Below are 26,934 nucleotides of genomic sequence, written 5' to 3' on the forward strand. Positions count from 1 at the left end.
ACGGGACACCACGAGTATAGCTCCCCTTCCTGTAAAATACAACTAGGTATATACAGGGCAGTGGACAAGATGCAGGGATGACCCGTCATCCAGGAGGTGCCAAGATAAGAGGGAGGGTAGAGGGTGGAGGGGAGTGTAGTGTATTAGGGATGGAATGGGTGGGAATGGTGGGATCCGGGCCGGATAGCGACTGACAAAACAGCGACAGTCATAATAGCGGCTTCATAAGGGCGACGTAATCAGGTGAGCGACTTTCAAAACAGCGACTGTCATAATGGCGACCGCATTATAACAGCGACTATAACAATAGCGACTTTACTATCAACCGGTCAGAATGGTCGCAGACTTATGTTTCAATTGCTTGTGTTTTCGTGATTGTATTTACGTGTTCAGTTGTGTTTACTTTGTGAGATAGGTTCAGAATGAATTATGCCCAAAAGGTCGCAGACTTATGTTTCTATCGCTCATGTTTATTTGTTCGTGTTTACATGTTTATGTTCACTTTGTGAGATAAGTTCACTGAAGTGAATTTACTAGTCGGTCGCTCGGTCGTCGGTCATAGTAATGTTTGGGTTGTTAAGACTTGAATACAAATGGCAAAAGCCGACAAGAATGTGAAGAACAACACCATGTGAAGTCGAAGCCTATATTGGTAGTACAACGTTTCGCTCGTTAGAGCTTTATCAAGAACACTGACATTGGTGCTCACAGAATGTCCCACTACTTGAATATTACTATTAAAATAATGGAAGGTCAGCAACAACAAAAGGAACCAACAAGAAGACTAATCCTACCAACCAGCAACGTCACCTCCCTCCTCACCCGGACACTTGAGCCGAGTAATATTCAAGTAGTGGGACATTCTAGAAGGACCATCAAGGATCTGACAAAACAGCAGGACAAAAAGGACGCAAGTTGGAGCAAGTCCAATCCTTCCTCCCTCCGTGGGTTGGTGTTCTTCCCCTACCCTTAACCACCCCACCCCTCACCCACCCCTCCCTTGCTCGAGACCTTCCTCTGTGGTCCCTCCGGCTGACTATATGACTTTCTGTTGTTTGGCTTGACTAGCCTTTTTTTTTTTTTTTTTTAATCATGTGACTTCTATAGCTAGTCCAAATAAAATGTTGATTTCGATTCCCTCTAGGTTTCAATTTTTATTACTGAGCAGTTTCATGCAGTTGATGCGATGATGTCGCTGTTATGACAATCGCTCTTATAATACAATCGCTATCATGTGGTCGCTGTTGTGATAGTCGCTGTTTTAAAAGAGTCGCTGTTGTGAAGTCGCTCTATTGACAGTTGCTGTTATTACAGTCGCTATTCGGAACCCGAGCCGGAATGGTTTTATGTCTTTGTTTTTGGCTACCTCTCTTGTAAGGGGGAAAAGCCTTTGGTATATGTATGTATACATATTACAAAGGATCACAAAGGCGGAGCATGCCGACAGGAGACCTTTTGGCCCATATATAGGTCGGATGCGAAAAAATTCAAATAATAATAATAAATAAATAAATAAAAATTATAATGTAAAATAAAATACATAGATAAACGCATAGGCACAGTCAAACAACAAACAGGTAAATAGTAAATAATAATAAATTTATATATAACTAATAATAAATGAGAATCAGACAAATGATAACAAAACAAAAACAAATAATATAAAATAAATAATAATCATTACAGCATCTTGCTTAGGTGTTTATCTAAATGATTTTTAAAGCTTCGAACTGAACTACATTGCACTGCCTCTGCAGGAAGTTTATTCCATTCATTAACTACACGGTTGGCGAAGTTGTTTCTACCCACTTCCAAATTGAATCTATTTCCGGACAGTTTGAGACCATTGTTTCTTGTCTGATTCTCATTCAGTTTGAACATTTTGTCACTTTTGATATTATCAATTCCCTTTAGAATTTTAAAGACCTGTATCAAGTCACCTCTGAGTCTACGCTTTTTTAGGGAAAACAGATTCATATGTTTTAGTCGATTTTCGCACGATTTATTTTTGATATTTGGAATCAGTTTTGTGGTTCGCCGTTGTACTTTTTCCAATCTGTCAATGTCTTTAATGAGATTAGGTGACCATACAGAAACAGCATATTCCAAATGTGGACGAACTAACGATTTATATAGCTTGTTAATGAGTGATGGACTTTTGAAGTCAAAAGATCGCGCAATCAGTCCTAGAATCTCATTTGCTTTCTCAGAGGCTGAAATACACTGCTTGGATGATTTGAGGTCGTTACTGATAATTACGCCGAGATCTTTTTTCACTATTCACTTTTGTTAACGAATTTCCAAATAACTTGTAATCGTATTTACTGTTATTTTTACCTATGTGCATTACCTTGCATTTACTTTTGTTAAATTTCATTAGCCACTTTTCAAACCATTGCTGTAATTTACCTAAATCTTCTTGAATACCTAACTGATTTAAGTGATCATTTGCCATTCCGCACAGTTTTGTATCATCAGCAAATTTGGAAACAGTAGATTTTAGTACATGGTCTTTATCATTTATATATACTATGAATAGAAGTGCCCCGAGAACGAAACCCTGAGGAACTCCACTTGTAACATTTTTCCATCTAGAAGTTTTTCCATTTAAAGCAACTCTCTGTTTTCGATCATTTAACCAATTACTAGTCCAACTTAATAGGCTACCACTTATTCCGTGTGAAGCTTATTTAGTAAGTAGTCTTTTGTGGGAGACGGTATCAAAAGCTTTTGCAAAGTCTAGATATATTAAATCTATATTGTTTCTTGTCATAATTCGAGATAACTGTGTTGTAGAATTCCAGTAAGTTAGTCACGCAAGAACGTTTCCGTCTGAAACCATGCTGGCTATTATTCATCAAACGGTTACTTTCTAAATGATGTTCGATAGCATCTCTGATGATAGTTTCCACTATTTTTCCTATGATTGAAGTCAAACTTATAGGCCTATAGTTATTAGGTTTCTTTTTGTCACCTTTATTGAATATGGGAGTAACGTTAGCTAGCTTCCATTCTCTTGGGACATCTCCGGATATGATGGATTTCTTGAAAATAATTTCTAATGGAACAACAATCTCATTTTTTATTTCCTTTAAAATTCTTGGATGCCAACTGTCAGGCCCTGGTGTTTTATTAACCTTGAGTGTCTCTATACACCTTTTAATTTTTTCCTTTTTATATATATACACACACATATATATATATATATATATATATATATATATATATATACAAATACAAACACACACACACACACGTACATACATACACACACACACACACACACGTCAGTCAAAGTGACAGCGAAGTTTGGAACTCCAGGAAAACTTCAAGTTTCATCGATCTCAACAATGAGGGAGTACCTATGTTGTATTAATAGGGAAGAGGAAAGCTCCTGGTGTAGTGGGAGGGTGAAGAAAAATGAGAGAGGGATTACTGAGGAAAATGGAAGGAAATGAGGAAGGGGACGAACGGGCCCCGGATGTTAGAAGAGGTGTAAACAAGAGGGGTGCAGAACACACAGACGAGGAAGAACAAGGGAGCAGAGGTGTCAAAAGCAGAAATATAGATAACAGATCAATCGAAAGAGAAGATAACTGCTTTTATTGATTTAAGGAGGGAGGTGGTGACAACCTCCCCCGACAAGTAAATCTAGAGGAGAAACTAAAACAAATGAACGAAACATGGGAGAGGTTTAACCAATTAACACTAGTTACCCAAAGAGTTTATAAACTGGAAGAACTAAAGGAGAATCAAAACCTAACTAAAGAAATAGAAGAATTAAAAAGACAGTTAAGAGAAGTAAACGATGAGAATGAGGAATTAAAGAGGAATAATAAAGAGAATTAAAAGTCCAAAGCAAAAGGCGTAAGTGGTAGGAAAAAAGTACAAGAGAACAATATAATTGAACTTGTAGATATAGTGGAACAGCACATGAAAGAATAAACTAAGGACACAGTTATTAAAGTGATGAGGGAGGAGAATATAGTAAGAGACTTAGCGGACAAAAAGAAATGTATAGTTATATTAGGGATGGAAGAGAAGCATAATCCAAATAGGACTACAAGAATAAAGAAGGAAAAGGAAAAGGTAAATAAGATATTAGAAGTAGTTCAAGAAGATGGACAAGAAACAGGGAAAGAAACTGAAGAAATATGTAGACTAGGGAAATACAATACAGATAAGACCAGACCAATTAAGGTTAAATTCAGGTCACAAACAACAGCAGAGAATATCTAAGCAAAAACAAAGAAACTAGCAGACAGCAATCAATATAAACAGGTATACATAAAAAAATGAATAAAAAGGAAAGAGAGGATGAGAAAACAAGAAGACTAGAAGCTATGGAAAAAACGAGAAAAGAACAGAGTCAGAAAAATATAAATTCTATTGGAGAGTAGTGAATATGAAAGTGAGGAAATGGTTCATAGCAGAAAAAAACAGAAGGGAAACAGGAAGCACGATGGAAGTAGCAGAAAATTAAAAGTGTCTTACACAAATACAGATGGCTTAATAACAGGCTTGAACGATCTGAAGGATTACTTGAAGGAAAAAGAAATGGACATAATGGGAATTGTAGAGACAAAATTGAAAGGTCCACTACCACCCAACAGTGTAGGACATGGTGCATATAATTATTGGATTAGAAACAGGTAAAACAAGGGGGTGGAGTTATGTTCCTGACTAAGAAGGATATAAATGTGAGGAATGTTACATATGGAAAGAATAGAGTAGAGATGATTATGATGGAAGTGGAGGACAGGGATGGGAAGAGCAGGAAGTTTGTGGTAAATTATGTGCCTCCTAAAACGGCTTCGTGGGAAGAGAAAGAACACAAAAATATGTTAGAATACGCAAGGATAACACTAAATAAGATAATGGAATATGGAGGAAGAATAGTTATAATGGGTGACATTAATTGTAAAGAAATCTGCTGGGAAGAGATGACAGTGAAAGGTGGAGACGACCTAAGGGGAAATGTATTACTTGATATGATTATAGAACATGCAATGACACAATGGATACAAGAGAATACTAGGTATAGGAATGAGGAAGAACCATCGAGACTGGACCTAATAATCACATCAGAACCCGAAATTGTGGACAAGATTGAATATAAGACACCAATAAGTAAAAGTGACCACATATTGGCTGAACTGGAACTAAATGAGGAAAAATACATGAAAAAACGAACAATATAGACAGGGAAGATTGATGTATGAATAAGAAATAATAAAATAAGAGAATTCTTTCAAAAAGCAGACTGACAAAGAATACACAAGGAGGAAACAACAGTAGAAGAGAAATTGAATATTTTGATTGGATTAGAAACAGAGAGGTAAAACAAGCGGGAGGAGTTATGTTCCTGACTAAGGATATGAATATGAGGAATGTCACATATGGAAAGAATAGAGATGATTATGATGGAAGTGGAGGACAGGGATGGGAAGAGCAGGAAGTTTGTAGTAAATTATGTGCCTCCTAAAACGGCTTCGTGTTCTCATTAAATTACAAGTTTCTCGAAAAATTTTGTTTATATGTTTCTCAGGGGACATATTCATAATATTGACTCCCAGGTCCTTCTCATTGTCTACTTTTTTTTAATTTCTTCCTCTCCCAATTTATATGATCCCACTATTCTTTTTTTGCTTCTAGATTCCATTATACTACACTTCTTAATATTAAATTCCATCTCCCACTTCCTACTCCATTCCCATACTTTATTGAGATCACTCTGTAGTGACTATCTTCTAGTGTTCACTTTTTTCAAGAATTTTGCATCGTCCGAAAAGCTCATATAACTTTCAATTCCAGTCTCGATGGTTCTTCCTCATTTCTATACCTAGTATTCTCTTCTATCCATTGCGTCATTGTATGTTCTATAACCATATATAGTACATTTCCCCATAGGTCGTCTCCACCCTTCACTGTCATCTCTTCCCAGCAGATTTCTTTACAATTAAAGTCACCCATGATAACTATTCCTCCACCTTCCATTATCTTATTTAGTGTTATCTTTGTGTTTTCTAACATATTTTTGTGTTCTCTCTCTTCCCACGAAGCCGTTTTAGGAGGCACATAATTTACTACAAACTTCCTGCTCTTCCCATCCCTGTCCTCCACTTCCATCATAATCATCTCTACTCTATTCTTTCCATATGTGACATTCCTCACATTTATATTCATCTTAGGAACATAACTCCACCCCCTTGTTTTACCTGTTTCTAATCCAATAATTATATGCACCATGTCACTGTTGGGTGGTAGTGGGCCTTTCAATTTTGTCTCTACAATTCCCATTATGTCTGGTTCTTTTTCCTTCAGGTAATCATTCAGTTCGTTCAAGCCTGTTAAGCCATCTATGTTTGTGTAACACTTTTAATTTTCTGCTACTTCCATCATGTTTTCTGTTTCCTTTCCGTTTTTCTCTGCTATGAATCATTTCCTCACTTCCATATCTAAATTTCTCCAATAGAATTTCTTTTTCTGACTCTAGTTCTTTTCTCGTTTTTTTTTTCTTAGCTTTTAGTCTTTTTGTATTTTCATCCTCTTTCCTCTTTATTCATTTCTCTTTTTATCCATACCTGTTTATATTGATCACTGCTAGTTTCCCTGTTTTTGCTAAGATATTATCTGCTGTCGTTTGTGACCTGAATTTGAGCTTAATTGGTCTGGTCTTATCTGTTATGTATTTCCCTAATCTATATATTTCTTCAATTTCTTGTCCATCCTCTTGAACTACTTCTAATACCTTGTTTACCTTTTCCTTCTCTTTTACTCTTGTGGTCTTATTTGGATTATGCTTCTCTTCCATCCCTTATATAATTATACATTTCTTTTTGTCCGCTAAGTCTCTTACTATATTCCCTTTCTCTCTCATCACTTTAATAACTGTGTCCTTAGTTTGTTCTTTCATGTGTCACTACATCTCTAAATACAATTTTGTTGTTCTCTTGGATTTTTCTCCAACCCTGGGCTTCTTTTGCTATGGACTCTTTATTACTCCTCTTTAATTCCTCAGTCTCATCTTTTACTTAACTGTCTTTTTAATTCTATTTCTTTAGTTAGGTTTTGATTCTCCTTTAGTTCTTCCAGTTTACCAACTCTTTGGGTAACTAGTGTTGATTGGTTAAACCTAATCTCCCATGCTTTGTTCTTTTTTTTTTTAGTTCCTCCTCTAGATTTACTTGTCGGGGAAGGTTGTCACCTCCTCCCTCCTTAAATCCATAAAAGCAGTTATCTTCTCTTTCCATTGAGCTGCTATTATCTATATTTCTGCTTTTGACACCTCTGCTCCCTTGTTCTTCCTCGTCTGTGTGTTCTGCACCCCTTCTTACATTCGGGGTACGTTCGTCCCCTTCCTCATTTCCTTCCATTTTCCTCAGTAATCCCTCTCTTCCTCATTTTTCTTCACCTTCCCACTACACCACGAGCTTTCCCCTTCCCTACTAATACAACAAAGGTACTCCCTTGTTGAGATTGACGAAACTTGCATTCCTCCCAGAGTTCCAAACTTCGCTGTCACCTCGACTGACGTGTGTGTGTGTGGTGTATGTGTGTGTGGCGGCAGACGATTTCTTTTGCTCCAACATGAAGAGACAAAGAGGCCTCTCAGCCAAGCACAGGACAGCGAGAGCAGACCACTAGGCCCATATATCTGAGTGCCCATAGGACAATCTAAATAAACTCAAGTCGACACGACAAGAACAGAGTCAAAGGTCATCTACAATGGTCTTCACATTGAATTCCCTCTTGTTGGCAACCTTCAAGAGTGCCACCCTTCTCCATGTTTTTCCCATATTCCTATTGAGCACTCCTACGGGGGGGGGAACACCCTTTTTAATGCCCCTTTTGCCATTTATAACTTAGTTAAGAAAGCCTGGCAATTCTCCGAAGGTTTCTTCGGAGCTGGCCGTCAACTGTTGTATGAGATTAGACTAGGCTAGGTGAAGAATAAAGAAGAAAACCAAAATGCCTTTCGCTCCAACCCGCCACGCAACGCCAACATATATACTGTATACCCAAATGTGAATGATCACTTAAAAAATTGAAAACCTTTCTGGTAATAGTCTTGGTAATATTATTAAGGGAATACTGGACATCTTATATTATTTTAAGTAAAATATTAAAAATATGGCAGGAAAATAAAAGTACAGGATAAATCAAATATTTATTTTTTCAGTCTTTGTACCAAAACTTTTGTTTAATGATATTCTGAGAAAAGTGATAAAAAAAATAATAATAATAATTTCAGGAATGATAAGTTTCCAAATTCTAGCTCTTCTAAAATAAGTTATCAACATATTGAAGTACCAACAACAACTTTTACTAGAGTGGATTATTTTTCTTCTTACTTTTCAGGTAACAACATATCTTAACCCTATTACACCCAATTTTCTTGATAAAGCATGAAAGTGGAAATATCTTTCATCTATAATTAGGCAGTTCCAGGACAATCCAAAGGACAAATCACTGCAGGGCTTTGTACTCCACACATCTAGAAGGGTCAGCTGAAAAATAGGACTGGCATTTGGTCATAAGGCGCTTGAGGCCCTGGATGTACTTACGCTGTGTTTCGTCATTAAGAACATGAGCAACATGCTTACTGAAGATCTTTTCACGTCCTGTACGTGCATGGATACCAACCATAGTAACACCAATAGGCCAAGGAGCATTGCCAATAGCCATTTGAAGGTAAGCATCATTGGCTTTTACATAGTCACGTTGTAGACAGAACACTACAATTTCTGTCAAGCATTCCAGAATATCATCTGGAAGTGTCTTTTTCTTTAACCGTTTAATAAGGGGTTTAAGATATGCTTGTGTTTGGGTATAAGTAGCAGAATCCATCTTACCCTTAACAGCCATCTTATCACCCTCTTTTCTGCTGTTAAGATTTTTCCCCCACATCTGTAATATCAACTGTACAAATTGAAGAGTAACTTTGCAAGCAACTTCTACACCTCCTGAGTCTAAATCTTTTGCCATTTCCTGGACACCTTCCATTGTTAGTTCTTCACTAATGAGCTTAACATCTTTGGAATTATCATCACCTTCCGTCTTCAGTAGTTCATTAAGATATGCTTGATCTACACGTTCAAGTGCCTCTTGGAAGTCATTACGCAAACCTCGATTAACCTCTGGTTCTAAGATTTCAAGTCGTCGCAGTCTCTTGAAGGCATCTTGTTCACTTTCTCCATACAAAAGAATAGGTTCTTCTCGCTCCCTGAGTCTTCTAATGACTTCTAATCTGGGAAGCTCAGGAACACCAGCCATGTCATCTTCATCTTCACGAGATTTGTTCCGGCCTTTCCCTGAACCAGCAGGCCCAAAGTTTCCTCCATCATAATCCTGGCCACCTACACTTCTGCTGAAGCCAAGCCTTTGCCAGAATTCTTCCTTTTGCTGAGCCACAAGGTCCCCACGCTTGAAGTATTTTTTTTCTCCATCTATTAGATTGCTATCTGTTAACTTGCGCTTCTGTGCAGCAAGCTCCTCTTTCAAGAGATTGAACATGGTCTGCAAAGAAAAGAAAAAATTATATACTATAGTATTGTAATGGTTGATTAAAAAATGCTAATACAGTAAATATGAGATTCTCTGGTGATCATGGAACACATCATGAAACTGATGTTTTATGAGTTGAATATTCATTCTGGCTGCCATGAGATGATCTTACTCAGATAATCCCTGCCACACTACAAGTAAATGGTAAAGTCACTTAGATTTAGTCTTTCTGTTGGATTCTACAACTCAAATATTCATTAAAGCTGAGAGAAACCATTCCTACAATCAATAGTCTAGTTATCCCACTTAACTTCAATACTATTTCACAACATATATCAATCTTCTCTACCACAAAGTGTTTGTTTGATTAAGTGGAACCTATCCCAAAGTCAAAAGAGTAAACCTACCTTTACTTAACTCTAGTGCATTATACATCTTGCCTAATTAATTTTTGTACTGTACTGAGAAAGTTACCAGTACTAGGATACTTACTGCATGATGACATACAATCAGTATTTTAGGGACAGTTTTGAGACATCTGTACAGACAAGAGCCACACATTATTCATTTATGTTAGAGTAAAATCTCTATACTACTGTTGTCCCTCCTTTATGCTATCCCCTTGAAGCTATTCTTTACCACTTTTGTAATCCTACTTCTTCCTTCTATGATTCTCATATGGTAAGAGTGGGGAGAAGTTGGGGAAGAAGCAGAATGCTGCAACCATATTCCCATGGATCTTGTAGAGGAGGGAGGGAGCAAGGGGAATAGGGGTCTTCCACTCTGTATCTTTCTCCTAAAAAAAAAAGTCAAGGAATAAGAGTGCCTGGAAGGATTCCAACCAGAACCCAATTAATTTACCTAGCTGTATTATATGGGAAGAGAGCTATGCTCATGGTGACCTGTCTTTGCATCTCTCAGCATCAAGTTTTTTCTTAAAATCTTGAATAGTGTTTGCACACACTGTTTCGTTGTCTAATTTGTTCCAACTATCTATCACTCTGTGCGGGAAGCTGTTCCTTTTCAGATCTCTTCTGTAACTTTCCTTTTTTAGTTTCTTTTCGTGTCCTCTTGTTTTACCATTATCCCATATTAACAAGTCATTCTTATCTAAGACTTCCATTCCTTTCATTATTCTATGGCTAGCAAGTCTCCTCTTTCCTTTCTTTGTTCCAAAGTTGGTAATTCTAGTTTGGACAGTCTTTGCTCATATGTCAGTTTGGAAAGAGTTGGTGTTAGTTTTGTTGTTGCTCTTTGCATTCTTTCTAAAAAAAATTATATTCTTTTTGGTATTGGGTGTCCATAGTGTTGCTGCGTACTCAAGTTTTGGTCTTATTAGTGTAGTTAGAATTTTTTTTATCATTTCCTCGTCCAAATAAGCAAATGCCACTTTAATTGACCTCAATAAATTGTAGGTTTCTCCGAATATTTTATCAATATGCTTATCCGGTGTCATGTCCTTGCTCATCACTCCAAGATCTTTCTCTGAGTTTACTTTTTTCACCTCTTCTTCACCAATTTTGTAATCTTTCAATATTCTGTTTTTACTTTTTCCAAATTCCATTATACTACATTTCTTTATATTGAATTTTACTTCACACTTTTGAGTCTAATTCCAGATCTTGTCCAAATCTTGTTGCAATGAGTTGCAGTCTTCCTCCGTTTTTATCATCTTTAGTACCTTTGCATCATCTGCAAAGAAATTCATATAACACTCTACACCTTCATCCATATCATTAATGTATATGGCAAACATGATCGGGGCCAGTACTGATCCCTATGGGACACCGCTTATCACTTCTTTCCAGTTTGAGAATCTATCTCTAAATACTACTCTCATTTTCCTCCCAATCAGGAAGTCTTTCATCCATTCCAATAATTTTCCTCTGATGCCACCTATTGACTCAATCTTCTTTATTAGTTTTTTATGTGGTACCTTATCAAATGCCTTTTGTAGGTCAAGAAAGGCACAGTCTACCCACACCATCTCTCTCTTGTATTATGTCTATTAGTCTTGAATAGAAGCAAATCAAGTTTGTTGTACATGATCTTCCTTGTCTGAATCCAAATTGGTTTGGATTCAGTATAGTTTTTTCTTCCAAATGCTTAACCCATCTATTTTTGACAACTTTTTCACAAATTTTTGCTACTGTGCTTGTTAGTGAGACCAGTCTGTAGTTAGATGGGTCTTCTTTGTTTCCTCCCTTATATATTGGTACAATGTTTGCCTTCTTCCAGTCCTGTGGTACTTTTCCTTCTTTAAGTGAGAATTTAATTATATTGTATATTTTGTCTGTTAATTCTTCCATGCATTCTTTCAGTATCCAATTTGCAATTCCGTCCAGACCATGTGATTTTCTAACATCAAGGGTTTTAATTTGGTTGCCGATTTCCTTTTGTGTTACCATTATTTCTTTCATTGAGGGGGATAACTCTCACTATTTCCTCACAGTTAGGTGCGTTTTCTATTGTGAATACTGATTGGAAACGGTTGTTCATAATTTCAGCCATTTCCAGTTCTTCTGTGTATACATTTTTACTTTGGCGCACTTTTTCTAATTCTTGTTTGTTATTCAGTTTTCCATTTACATACCTGTAAAATAGTTTGGTTTCTTCCTTGCATTTATCTATTATCTTTTTTTCATAGTTTCTCTTTTCATCTCTGCGTATTTTTACATACTCATTTCTAAGTTTTATATACTTTTGCCATTTGCTTGTTTTCTTGTCTCTTTTCCATTTCTTCCAAGCTTTATCTCTATTATCCTTAGCTTCACTACAACTTTTGTTGTACCAGCTTTTTATGTATGTTCTTTCCATTTTTTTTTGTGGTACATATTTATTCACTCTTTATAAATTTCTTTTAGTATGTTCAATTTTTCTTCCATCCCTATTTCTTCGTCTAGGAATTTTTCCCAGTTTGCATTACGAAAGAATATTTTGAGTTTCTCAAAATTTTTGTTGTTGTACATTAGTCTTCCTATTCTATGTTTATCATTTTAGCTTTAATCCATTTGTTCTTTCAATTCCAATTCTAATAGTACATGGTCACTCTTACCTATCGGAGTTTTGTAATCAATTTTATGGACAATCTCAGGCTCTGTCGTAAGTATTAAGTCTAATTTTTAGGGTTCTTCACTACCTCTATATCTAGTATTTTCTCTTATCCACTGGGTCATTGTGTATTCAATGGTCAAGTCAAGCAGGACATTGCCCCAGAGTTCCTCTCCCCCATTCACTGTCATTTCTTCCCAACATATTTCTTTTGAATTAAAGTCACCCATAATTACTGTATTTCTTGTCCTTCAGTATATTAGTTAATTCATATTTTGTGTCTTCTAATAATTTGGAATGATCACTTTCTGTCCAGGATTGTGTTTTGGGGGGCACATACACCACTACAAATTTTCTACTCTTCATATGTTTGCTTTCAACTTGTATCATAATTGATTCTACATTTTTTCCTTCAGTTGTTTTTGTTACATTTAAATCTTTATTGGTCAAAATTAAAACTCCACCACCCTGTTTATCCTTTCTATTCTTTGTCCAGCAGTGTCTTTGTCCCCTTGTCCCACAGTGTGGGGAGGTAAAGTATACTTTAATTTAGTTTCCATTATTCCCATTATGTCTTTTTTCTAAGGCCAGGTAAATTTAATTAATTAATTCCTGATGAGTAATGAGGGCAAAGAGGAAGAAATGGGTAGTATGTCTGTATTTTACCCAGTTGTATTATACAGGAAGAGAACTATGCTCATTGTGACCTATCTTTGCATCTTTCAGCATCTAGTTTGTTCTTAAATTCTTGTATAGTTTTTGCACACACTGTTGCTTCATCCAATTTTTTCCAAATATCCACCACTCTATGTGGGAAACTATTCTTTTTCAGATCTCTTCTATAACTATTCTTTTTTAGTTTCTTTTCATGTCCTCTTGTTTTTCTCTTATCCCACTTTAATCAATCATCTCTGTCGAGGACCTCCATCCCTTTCATAATTCTGTAAATGGCCAGTAGATCTCCTCTTTCTCTTTGTTCCAGGGTTGGTAGTTCCAATTTGGACAATCTTTATATGTTAATTTAGAAAGAGTTGGTGCCAACTTTTGTCATTGCTGTTTGTATTCTAATTTCTTTATATTCTTTTTAGTATTGGGTGTCCATAGTATTGCAGCATATTCCAATCTTGGTCTTATCAGTGTAACTAATATTTTCTTTACTATTTCCTCATCCAAGTAGTCAAAGGCCATTTTCACTGATCTTAGTAAATTGAAGGTTTCTCCAACTGTTTTGTTGATATGCTTGTCTGGTGATATGTCTTTGCTGATAATTACTCCTAGGTCCCTTTCAAAGCAACCTTTTGTACTTTCTTTGTACCAATTTTAAATTGCCCTGATATTCTATTTCTACTTTTTTCAAACTCCATTATACTATATTTCTTGATGTTGAAGTTCACTTCCCAATTTTGACTCCATTTCCAGACTTTATCCACGTCTTTCTGTAGTGATTCAGTCTTCCTCTGTACTTACTTTCTTTAGTAGTTTTGTATCAGCTGCAAAGAAGTTCATATAACATTCCACACCTTCATCCATGTCATTTATATATATGGCAAACATTATTGGAGCCAATACAGAACCTTGGCAGACTCCACTTATCATTTCTTCCCAAGTCGAGTTTTTGTCTCCAAGTACCCTCATTTTTCTCCCATTCAAGACATCTTCCATCAAATTCAATAACTTTCCTTGTACACCACCTATTGTTTCAATTTTTCTTAGTAGCTTTTTGTGTGGTACTTTATCAAATGCTTTTTGTAGATCTAGGAAAGCACAATCCACCCATCCATCCCTTTCTTGCATTATTTCTATTAGCCTCAAGTAAAAGCAAATCAAGTTAGTGGCACATGATCTTCCTTGTCTAAATCCAAATTGTTTTGGATTCAGTATATTATTTTCTTCCAGATGTTTAATCCATCTACTTTTGATAACTTTTTCACATATTTTTGCTATTGTGCTTGTAAGGGAGACTGGTCTATAGTTAGTTGGATTTTCCTTGTCCCCTCCTTTATATATTGGTACAATATTTGTGTTTTTTCAATCTTGTGGTAACTTTCCTTCTTTGAGTGAGTAATCAATTATCTTATTTATTTTGTCTGTTAGTTCATCTATACATTCTTTTAATGTGAGAAGATAGATGTGTAATCACATGAAATTGAGTGTCAGAAGTGGAAAATAAGGAAAGGAGTGATATAGTGGTGGAGCAGAAAGTACCACCAAAGCTAGAGGGCAAAGTTGAAACTACGATGAGAGATATGGGGTTATAAGAGTGCAAATAGAGAAGGCGAACATTTTAGATTTATTTAAATGAATGTGAACATAGTTTTGGAGGAAATATAAATGTACTGGTATTAGGGGATTTTAATGATTGAGTAAAGCAAACCAACAGATGGGGTTCAAGGGAGGCATGGGGTGACAAGAAGGAAATACTGTATAATGAAGAGATATTTAAAGTGTATAATAAAAGAGAGATGATGATAACACAGTGTTTAACCACTTCAGTGCGACTCAAATTCTCATGCACAGCCAGCATCAGCTGCTAAACGTATGATTCATCACACTACACACAATATAAAATATAGTCATTGCTGTATTACTTTTCTCTTTTACTCTGAGTAATAATAAACACAGAAAACATGATCAAACTAGTTCACAGAATCCGGGGGTAACTCATATACAACTACATACATATACCAAGGCTTTTTCCCCCTTACAAGGGAGGTAGCCAAAAAGGAAAAGGCATAAAATCATTTCCACCCATTCCATCCCTGAATACACTCCACACCCCTCCACCCTCCCTCTTATCTCAGCACCTCCTGGATGACGGGTCATCCCTGCACCTTGTCCACTGCCCTGGGTCAGAAGCAGTGTCGCAAGACACAGCATAATCCACAGCAAGGCCGCTTCATTAAATCTGCGACCCCCCCTCTCCGTCCCCCCATGCATAAAAGAAGAAGACGGGGAGAAATCCCTTCGGGCTGCGTCAAATTTTGCTCACACATACTACCTCGCCCCCCATCCATTCCACCTCATGCATCACAACATCATCCATATACAACCATTCTCCATTCACCCCTGTCTTCTGTCCTCTCCCGTCCTTCCTCAACAGACATTCCCCTCTTCCCCAAAGCCCCCTTCACCCCATCCATCCACCTCATCCTGGGATGTCCCCTCATGTTCACTCCCTCCACATCTGCCTTCTACACCTCTTTTACTAGTCTTTCTTCACTCATTCTTTCCATGTGTCCAAACCATCCTAATACTCTTTCATCAACCCTATCTCCCAACTCCCTTTCCACCCCCGTTCTTTCCTCACCTCCTCATTTCTCACTCTATCTAGCCTAGTAACCCCCATCATACTTCTCAGACACCTCATCTCAAACACATTCAAACTCCTTCTCTCTTCCTCTCTTATGTTCCATGTTTCTGCCCCATACAGTGCTGTTGGCACAATCACTCCTTCATACAGTCTCCTCTTAGCATCCATTCCCAAATGTCTATTCCTTATTACACTCTTCAATCCACCAAGGCATTTACTCGCTTCTCTCAATCTACATTCTACCTCCACTTTCACTCCACCTTTTCCTGCCACATTTACACCCAAGTATCTAAAACTATCCACTTCCTCCAGTCACTCTCCCTTAATGCTCACTTCCAGTCTACTGCCACTTTCACCCCTTGTACATCTCATCACCTTACTTTTACCCACATTTATCTTTAGCTTTCTTCTATCACATACTCTCCCAAACTCTGTCACCAACTTCCTCAGTCCCTCCTCCGATCCTGCCACAAGCGCAGTGTCGTCAGCAAACAACAGCTGGCTCACCTCCCACTTTTCTCCATTTTCTTTAACCATCTCCAATCCCTGACCCGCTACCCTTGCATTTGCCTCTCGCACTACCCCATCCATGTACAGGTATAAGTTGAACAGCCAGGGCGACATAACACATCCTTGACGAAGTCCAACCTTTACCTCGAACCACTCACTCTCTCCATTTCTAATCCTGACACAAGCTCTACTACTCTCATAAAAACTCTTGACAGCTCCTAGAAGCTTTCCTTCTATCCCATATATCTGCATAACCTCCCACAGTGCCTTTCTGTCTACCCTATCGTAAGCATTTTCCAGATCCATAAAAGCCCAAAAAACATCCTTCCCCTTTCCTATAGCTTTCTCACATATTTGTCTTACCACAAAGATCTGATCTACACAACCTCTACCCGTCCTAAATCCACACTGTTCCTCACTAATTACTCCCTCTGTTCCTCTCCTAATCCTCTCAATCAAGATCCTCCCATAAGTCTTCCCAACTACACTTAACAAGCTAATCCCTCTGAAACTACTACATTCACACTTGTCCCCTTTTCCCTTGTAAAGTGGAACTATACAGGCACTCCTCCAGTCCTCCGGCACTCTACCCTCTCTCCAGCAAACATTAAATAACCTCACCAGCCAGTCCACCATCACTGTACCTCCTTTTTTTTAGACATTCTGCATAGCATCCATCCAGACCAGGTGCCTTACCTGCTTTCATCTTAACAACTGCTTCCTTATTTCTCCTCCATTTTCCTCACTCATCACTCATTTTCTTAGCATTTCCCACTGCAACTATCTTTCCCTCCCTATCCTCCTTCACATTTAGGCCAACTCCCTAAAATATTCTGTCCATCTTCCCCTTACTGCCTTCTCTTCCATTATCATCTCTCCATCTGCACCTTTTACCTTTTCTTCACTTGATTCGCCTCTCTTAATTTCTTTCCAAAACATTTTTTTATTACTTTAAAAAATTTCTGTCATAATCTTACCCCACTTCACATCTGCTCTCCTCTTTGCCTCCTTTACCTTTTGCTTTACTTCTCTTTTCTTTTCTTTGTACCTCTCATATGACTCCCTCGTCCTATTTTGTAACCAATCTGTGAAAGCTCGCTTCTTCTCTTCTACAACCTTCTTTGTTTCCTCATCCCACCATTCACTACCATTCCTTCTATTTCCTCCTGTTCTTTTTGTTCCACACACCATCCTTCCACACTTTGTGACTCCCTCCTTGAACCATCCCCATTCCTCCTCCACACCTAGCTCTACTCTATCCTTCACTCCCTCCCACTCCTCCTTCAGCTTCTTCTTGTACTCCTTCTCCTTTTCCTTTTCATTTAAAGAGTTCACTCTAAGCACCTCCCTACCTTTTGTCCCTTTCCTCTTTCTCCATCTATCCTCCACTCTCAACTTACCTTCCACCAAAAAATGATCTGATATTCCCCCACCCTCTCCCCTTAGCACATATACAACTGCAATAAATATATATATATATATAATCAAGATGCTGATGCCGGCATCCTCATGTACCTACTCACGCCTCATGACACCTACATGGGCATCATCATACTGAAGTGGTTTTGAATAAATATCAGCTTAAATATACATGAGCCATAGTGGTAGCTGGGAGGTTAGTCAGGAGAGTAGTAATGGACTATGTACTGTAGTAGTGTCCAAAATGAGTAATGGAAGTTTTAGATGTAATCATATTCAAGGGAAAGGGCAATGGATTGTAAAATAGAGGTGAAATTAAGATTGGAGGTTCAGTGGAAAAAAAAAAAAAAAAAAAAAAAAAAAAGTGAGGGGGGGGGGGCAGAAGTGATGACAAGAAAAAAAAAAGTGAAGCTGAAAAAAGTATGAGATGTAGTAGAGGATCAAGGAAAAGCAAGAAAAGAAAGGAAGAATGGATAGGACAAAGATTATGAGTATTTCTGGGAGTTGTTGAATGTAGAGGATAGAGAAGTTTTGATTGTGGCAGTGGGAAATGTCAGGAAAATTATCATGATTGGAGAGCAGAATAAGATGGCTACAGAAAAAGAGGAGATACAAAGAGCATTAAAATAGATAAAAACTGGTAAGCCAGATGAGTTGGATGTCACATGGAGTCTGAAGGGAGTAGTGTGGAATGGCAAGTGAGATTGTTTTATGTATGCCTAAAGAAAGGATGTGTTCTATTACACTAGAAGGGAGTTTCAACTTACAAGGGAACAGGGAACAAATATGAACATAGTAGTTTTAGAATTTAGAGGGTTGGTAATGTATATGGGTTTTCACTGAGAAAATTAATAGTAGTAGTCGTCACTCAGGTCAGGTCAGGTCATCCAGGTAGCTGCTTCAATTAGTGATATGGCGAGTGGTTGTGTTACCGATGAGGTACAATCTCTACTTAGTAGAATTGAAGCCTTGGAGGATGCTGTAAAGCGCCTTAAAGAGGAGAATCAAATTCTCCGGTCGAAGGCCCAAAATACGGAAGACAAAACTAGCTATGAGTTTGGATGGAAAACAACAAAAGACAAGATGCGGATTAGTGGAAAAACATCCTCACCAGCCCCGCTTGCTTGCAAGAACTCGTTTCAAGTTCTAGCGAATCTGCAGGAAGAAGCAAATGAAACTCAAGAGAAGAAGGGAAGGGCAGACGCTGGATCCCTGCCCACAGGTAAAATTTTGGTTGTAGGAGACAGTCAAGTGAGGTACTTAGGGCTTTCTGCGATAAAGATAGGAAACATAGGACCCAGGTGTGTTTCCCTGGTGCGGGGATAGGAGATGTTAGAGATAGGATTGAAGAGTGTTTAGTAGGGGAAGGTAAGGACCCTGTAGTTTGCTTAAGTGCCGGGGGCAATGATATAGGTAAGTTAGGGAGTGAGGAATTGTTTGCACGGTTCCAGGATGCACTAGACAAGATCAGAAATAGGGGAGGGGTTCCTGTTGTATGTTGAATCCTTCCGAGGCATAGAGTTGGAGGCATGTGGCATTCCAGGGCTATTGCAATGAATTGCAGGCTGGCAAAACATTGTAAGGCCAATGGATGGGCATTTGTCGACAATTGGGACCGCTTTTACGGTAGAAACCATCTACTGTATATACAAGGGACGGGGTGCACTTGTTGCCCAGAGGATTTTGGCTTCTTGCTGAACCCTTGAGCGAGAAGTAGGCATCCTACAGGGTTTTTTCATGTAGATTACATGGGAGTTGGGGGGGAAGTATCGGAATATAGTTTAGGCAATAGAAACAACTTAGAGAGGGACTGTGAAAAGAATCACCAAAGCAGGTGGAGGGAAGATAAAATTAAAGTTTACTATACAAATAGCAGAAGCATAATTAACAAAACTGATTTGCTGCGAGGTAAAGCATGCATAGAGAACTTTGATATTGTAGCTATTACTGAGTCCTGGATCAACATGGCTGATAAACATTTCCTTCCGGAAATCGAAATAGAAGGATACAAGTTTTTTTGCAAGGATAGGGTTGGTAGGAGTGGGGAGGTGTAGCACTTTTTGTTAAAAATACAATAAACTGTATTATCAACAATTCGATTAAGAAAGAGGACTGTATGGAATCCATTTAGGTAGAGATTACAGGCAAGAATAAGAAAGTTATTAATGGCGTCTTGTACAGACCTCCTAACCTCAGCATTGAGCAGACTGATCCCCTGATTCATGAAATTCACAGAGCGTCCCAGTACAAAAACGTTGTGATCATGGGAGATTTTAATTATAGAAACATTGACTGGGAAACTTTAATAGATCAGGAAACAAAGAAATTCCTAGATGTGGTGCAGGATAATTTCCTAAAACAAGTGATTACCAATCCTACGAGAGGAGTAAATACTCTGGACTTAGTTTTAACTAATAATGAGCACCTAATGAGTAACGTAAAAGTGGGAGATAGTCTAGGCTCTAGCGATCATCAAGAAATAAGATTTAATATTATTTGGGAAGAATTAAAAAGTACGAAAAACATCCAAGGACCAGACTTCAGGAGAGCAAACTTTGACAATATAAAGACCTACTTGAAATTGAATATGAAATGTCATGCGGACGTTTCGGACATTGTCAAGTCTCAGTGTGTGACCGGGGGTGAGGTCATGACTAGAGGTCGGGTCACGGAGGGTAACATGCATACCTTGGGTCAGGTCATTTGGGGGCGAGGGCTCAACAGACAGGTCAGTGATTTGGATGAAATGTATAGCAATCTGATTTGATTATTAATGCACAAAATACATTTATCCCCCTGAAGTCAATACGGAAAAATAGTAATACTCCCAAATGGATGACAGACAGATTGAAACATGAGATCAGAATGAAAAGAGGACTTTACGTAAAAATAAAAAACGGGGAAACACCTTAAATCAAGATATAACGAAATGGCAAAGCTGGTTAAAAAGAATACACGTACAGCAAAACGTAATTATGAAATTAAGGTTGCTAGTCAAGCAAGATCCAACCCAAAGGGTTTCTTTCATCTCAATAGAACAAAAAATAAACAATAGGACCAATTAAAAACGATGAAAATGTCATGATAGTATCGGAGGAAAAAATGAGTGAGGAGTTTAACAATTATTTTCTATCAGTGTTTACTAATGAGAGGTTCGATAAAGTACCTGACTGCGATCAGATTTTCAGAGGGGATGAAGAAAGTAGTTTATCTAATATCAGCATTAGTAAAGTAGAAGTAGTCAAGCAGATTGAAAGACTTAAAGCTACAAATCCCTGGGTCCAGACAAAAATTTTCTGAGAATGCTAAAGGAGTGTAAATTTGAAATTTGCGACAAGTTAACCTCTTCACTCCGGGGCACATCGCACATCTGGCAGCATTAGCTGCCCGACGTGTAATGTTGCATCATAATAATTGCATTATAAAAAATAAAGTCAATGCTCAATCGTTCGTTCTCTTTCACCCATGAATTTTGATAACCATAGAAAATATGATGAAGCCAGTTTAGAAAGAATGGAGCTTACATAGGTACGACTACAATAAATATAATCAAGATGCCGACGTCGGCATCATCGCGTGCCCACTTGCTCCTCATGCCGCCTACGTAGGCGTCACCGTATGGAAGTGGTTAACTGAAATATTTAATAAATCAGTAGACACTGGTTTTGTGCCTACTGCTTGGAGGCAAGCAAACGTTGTTCCTGTTTTTAAGAAGGGAGATAGCGCGTCTATATGCAGCTACAGGCCAATCAGTTTGACATTGGTTATAGGAAAAATGCTTGAATCAGTAATAGTAAATAGACTCAGAGAACACATCGAAAGGCATAATTTAATTTGTGATTCATAGCATGGTTTCTCCAAGGGTAAGTCATGTGTGACTAATCTTCTATCCTTTTACACTAAAGTATATAAGACGTCAGATAACAATGATAATTACGATATTATTTACCTTGACTTTAGCAAAGTGTTCAATAAGGTGCCACACCATAGGCTACTAAATAAAATCAAAGTCCATGGCATACGAGGAAAAGTGTTAGAATGGATTAGAGCTTGGGTTAGTAACAGAAAACAGTGGGTCACCATAAATGGAATAAAATCTAGGTGGGGTAATGTTACAAGTGGAGTCCCACAGGGCTCAGTTTTGGGTCCCTTGCCATTATGTACATAAACAACTTAGACGATCGAATAAATAGTGATGTTAGTAAGTTTGCCGATGACACTAAAATAGGATACCTAATTAAGTCAGGAGATGTGCAGAGATTCTGCAGGATGATCTTAACAAATTGTTCACATGGTTGGTGAAATGCCAAATGAACTTCATTATCTCTAAGTGTAGTGTGTTAAACGTAGGGCTACACAACCCCAAAATTGGATACAGCTTAGATAACACGCTTTTAGAGAAAACTGAGTGCGAGAGAGACTTGGGAGTTCTGGTGAGTCCGGACCTTAAAACCAGGAAACAGTGCATTAGCGCCAGGAATAAAGCTAACAGAGCATTAGGTTTCATTGCTAGGACAGTAACAAATAGAAGTGCAGAGGTAATTATCAAACTCTATCTAGCGATAGTTAGACCCATCCTTGACTATGTGATACAGTTTTGGTCTCCGTCCTACAGAATGGACATCAATTCACTAGAATCAGTACAGAGAAGAATGACCAAAAATGATACATGGACTCAGAAATTTGCCTTACAAAGAGAGGCTTAGGCACCTTAACTTACACTCTCTGGAAAGACACAGAGTGCAGGGTGATCTAATAGAGGTGTTCAAGTGGATCAAAGGCTTTAACGAGGGTGATGCAAACAAGGTCATCATATCTAAACAACAGGGTAGGACTCGCAGTAATAGTTATAAACTGACAAATTTAGATTTAAAACGGAAATAGGCAAGAATTGGTTTACTAATAGGGTGGTCGACAAACGGAATAAACTTAGTAATCATGTAGTAAGCGCTGAAACTATCAGTTGTTTAAGAAACGATTAGACAACTTTATGAATGGGGATGACAGTTCAAAGCTGAATTTAATATTGCGGGATTTAAACACTTTCATCAGGATAGAAACCACAAGAAAGGTGGGGGTGTTGTTGTACATGAAACACAATGTCCATGCCTGTGTTTTAGAGAAAGTGAAACAGGATGAATATGATAGTTTGTGGGTTGCAAGAACTGTCTAGTTTCTGCAACTGGGATTCATCAATAATGGGTGATTTCAATTTTACTGACATTGATTGGATGACCCTTGAACATGGCCATATAGGTAGTTGCTTGATTGATTTTCTTGGTGACAATTACTTAGTTCAGCATGTAAAAGAGCCCACAAGATATGGAAACTTACTCTATCCATTGATCCCTAGCCACGAAAGCATGGTAACTGATTTGTTTCTAAAATACCCGATTTCAGTAAAGCTCAGTTCATAGGACTACGTCAGGAGCTTCAGCTTACAGATTGGGAGGCAAAATTAAGCGAAAAACCGTAGATCAGATGTGGGAAATATTTCAAAATACGCTAAGATGATTCATACTTGCATTCCTTTTAACCTCTTCACTCCGGGGCACTTCGCACGTCTGGCAGCATTTGCCCGACGTCCGATGTTGCATCATAATAATCGCATTATAAAAAATAAAGTCAGTGCTCAATCATTCGTTCTCTTTCACCCGTGTATTTTGATAACCATAGAAAATTGATGAAGCCAGTTTAGAGAGAATGGAAATTACATAGGTACGACTACAATAAATATAATCAAGATGGCAACGTCGGCATCATCGAGTACCCACTTGCTCCTCATGCCGCCTACGTAGGCATCACCATATGTAAGTGGTTAAGGACAGACGTCCCCCAAATCAGGCTCGCCCAAAGAAATTGAAAAAAGTATTGCTAAAAAGAGACAGGCTTATAAGAAATATAAGTGCTCGGGTGCATCTAATGACTATGAAAGTTATGTATCAATACAGAGAGATTTAAAAAAGACAATAAAAAAAAAAAAGCGACAATACGAAATGAATAAATCCAAAGAGAATCCCAAAGAATTCTATAGTTACATTACAGATAAAAAGGTTGTTAGGAATCACATTGGTCCACTATTATCTAATGATGGTCAACTTGAATATTCAAATGAAGGGATGTGCAATATTTTAAACAATTATTTTAGCTCGGTATTCGTAAACGAAACACCTCAAAGTGAACTCCAAACTGAAACCTGTGTAAAGTCTAGGGTAAACTTACTCACTACGGTAAATATAACAAAAGAAAAAATTAAAAGGTGTATAGAGAAACTCAAAGTTGTTTCATTAGAAATTATTTTCAAGAAATCCATCATATCCGGAGATGTCCCAAGAGAATGGAAGCTAGCTAACATTACTCCCATGTTCAATAAAGGAGACAAAAAGAAACCTAATAACTATAGGCCTATAAGTTTGACTTCAATCGTAGGAAAAATAATGGAAACTATCATCAGAGATGCTATTGAACATCATTTAGAAAGTAACCGTTTGATAAATGATAGCCAGCATGGTTTCAGACGGAAACGTTCTTGCGTGACTAACTTACTCATATTCTACAACACAGTTATCTCGAATTATGACGAAAGAAACAATATAGATTTAATATATCTAGACTTTGTAAAAGCTTTTGATACCGTCCCACACGAAAGACTACTTACTAAATTAGTTTTGCACAGAATAAGTGGTAGCCTATTAAGTTGGACTAGTAATTGGTTGAATGATCGAAAACAGAGAATTGTTATAAATGAAAAAACTTCTAGATGGAAAAATGTTGCTAGTGGAGTTCCTCAGGGTTCCGTTCTTGGGCCACTTCTATTCATAGTATTTATAAATGATATAAACCATGGACTAAAATCTACTGTTTCTAAATTTGCTGATGATACAAAACTGTGCAGAATGGCAAATGATCATTTAAACCAATTAGATATTCAAGAAGATTTAGATAAATTACAGCAATGGTCTGAAAAGTGGCTAATGAAATTTAACACAAGTAAATGTAAGGTAATGCACATAGGAAAAAATAACAGTAAGGATGATTACAAGTTATTTGGAAATTCATTAACAAAAGTGAATACTGTAGTGAAAAAGATCTCGGCATAATTATCAGTAACGACCTCAAATCATCCAAGCAGTGTATTTCAGCCTCTGAGAAAGCAAACAAGATTTTAGGACTGATTGCACGATCTTTTGACTTCAAAAGTCCATCACTTATTAACAAGCTATATAAATCATTAGTTCGTCCACATCTAGAATATGCTGTTTCCGTATGGTCACCGAATCTCATTAAAGACATTGACAGACTGGAAAAAGTACAACAGCGAGCCACAAAACTAATTCCAAATATCAAAAATAAATCATATGAAAATTGACTAAAACATATGAATTTGTTTTCCCTAAAAAAGCGTGGACTCAGAGGTGGTGACTTGATACAGGTCTTTAAAATTCTAAAGGGAATTGACAACATCAAGTGACAAAATTTTCACATTGAATGAGAATCAGACAAGAAACAATGGTCTTAAACTGTCCGGAAATAGATTCAATTTGGAAGTGGGTAGAAACAACTTCACCAACCATGTAGTTAATGAATGGAATAAACTTCCTGCAGAGGCAGTGAAATGTAGTTCAGTTCAAAGCTTTAAGAATCATTTAGATAAACACCTAAGCAAGATGCTGTAATGATTATAATTTATCTTATATTATTTGTTTTTGTTTTGTTATCATTTGTCTGTTTGATTCTCATTTATTATTAGTTTTATGTCAATTTATCATTATTTACTATTTACCTGTTTATTACTTAACTATACCTATGCATTTATTTATGCATTTTATTTGTTATTTACATTATTATAGTTTTTATTTATTAATCTATTATTATTATTATGATTTTTTTTTTTTTGCATCCGACCTAGATCCTAGATATGGACAAAAAGGTCTCCTGTTGGCATGCTCCGCCTTTGTAATCCTAGATAAACACCTAAGCAAGATGCTGTAATGATTATAATTTATTTTATATTATTTGTTTTTGTTTTGTTATCATTTGTCTGTTTGATTCTTATTTATTATTAGCTGTATGTTAATTTATTATTGTTTACTGTTTGCCTGTGTGTTTATTACTAAATGTGCCTTTGCATTTGTTTATGTGTTTTATTTGTTATTTACATTATTATAGTTAATATTTATTCATTTATTATTATTTTGTTTTTGTTTTTCACATCCAACCATATGAACCAAAAGGTCTCCTGTCAGCATGCTCTGCCTTTGTAATCCTTTGTGATGGATACGGAGCTGCCTTGTGTAGGCCTTATGGTCTCTTGCAGCCTCCTTCATTCTTATGTTCTTATGTTAAACCAAAGTAACTGATCTGTTTCCTAAAATCTCTTTTGCAGGAGACCCATAGCTCCCAAGTAACTAGCAACAACCAATAAGATTAGCTCATAAGTCACTCAAGGAAGAAATTGTGTTGATTTCTGGGTATAAAGGGTCATTCTGGTCTCCAGCCCATTGTCTGGGTCAGAAGCAATGCAGCAAAGCATAATCCATCCACAACAGGGCTGCTTCCTTTAATGTACATGGCAACCTTCCCTCCTCATTCCCTCATGTGTAACAAGACAGAAATCCCATCAGGATGCATTTTTTGGTATTAAAATAACTTTTCCATTCTTGTCTCTATGTGAATATTAGTGTCTAATCTTTTTACAACAACCTATAGGTCTCCTAGTTTTTCACTCTTACTATTTTTGTATCATCTGCAAATGCGTTGGCATAGCTTGTACCTTCCATCATGTGGAATTCAACTAGTTACTACTCTACATCCTGACATCTTACCTTTCACTACAATGCACCTTCCCTTCAAAAAATATCTTTCATCCATTAGAGTAGTTTACCTTTTAGTCCCCCAATGCATTACAGTTTCTACATAAGATAACAGTGCATGCACACATTTACCTAGTTATACTGACTTCATTTTAGTATACAGGTTTGGAATTGTGTTCATGGGGTCCCATTTTTCTATCTCCACTTATCAAGCTCTGCCTTACAGTCATTTATATTTAGACCTGGATTATATTTTCATCCAACTTATCCTACAAATCCATGATCGAAGTGGAAAGCTGTTCTTTCTAACATTTTTTAAAGAAT

General features: G+C 37.3%; 1 protein-coding gene across 1 annotated transcript in view; it reads right to left on the bottom strand.

Moving 5' to 3' along the window:
- Positions 1-8,157: 8,157 nt before the first annotated feature.
- The window catches only part of Prp18 (pre-mRNA processing factor 18), a 67,248-nt gene continuing 48,471 nt past the window's right edge, over positions 8,158-26,934 (bottom strand). The window contains exon 2 of the mRNA XM_076185246.1: positions 8,158-9,519. Within this exon, the coding sequence (XP_076041361.1) occupies positions 8,470-9,516 (1,047 nt within the window). The 5' untranslated portion in view covers positions 9,517-9,519 and the 3' untranslated portion in view covers positions 8,158-8,469. The remainder of the gene's footprint in view (positions 9,520-26,934) is intronic.

Source organism: Oratosquilla oratoria, chromosome 5 (genome assembly GCF_046742065.1).
Source record: "Oratosquilla oratoria isolate Oo_2021 chromosome 5, ASM4674206v1, whole genome shotgun sequence".
NCBI classification, from domain to species: domain Eukaryota; kingdom Metazoa; phylum Arthropoda; class Malacostraca; order Stomatopoda; family Squillidae; genus Oratosquilla; species Oratosquilla oratoria.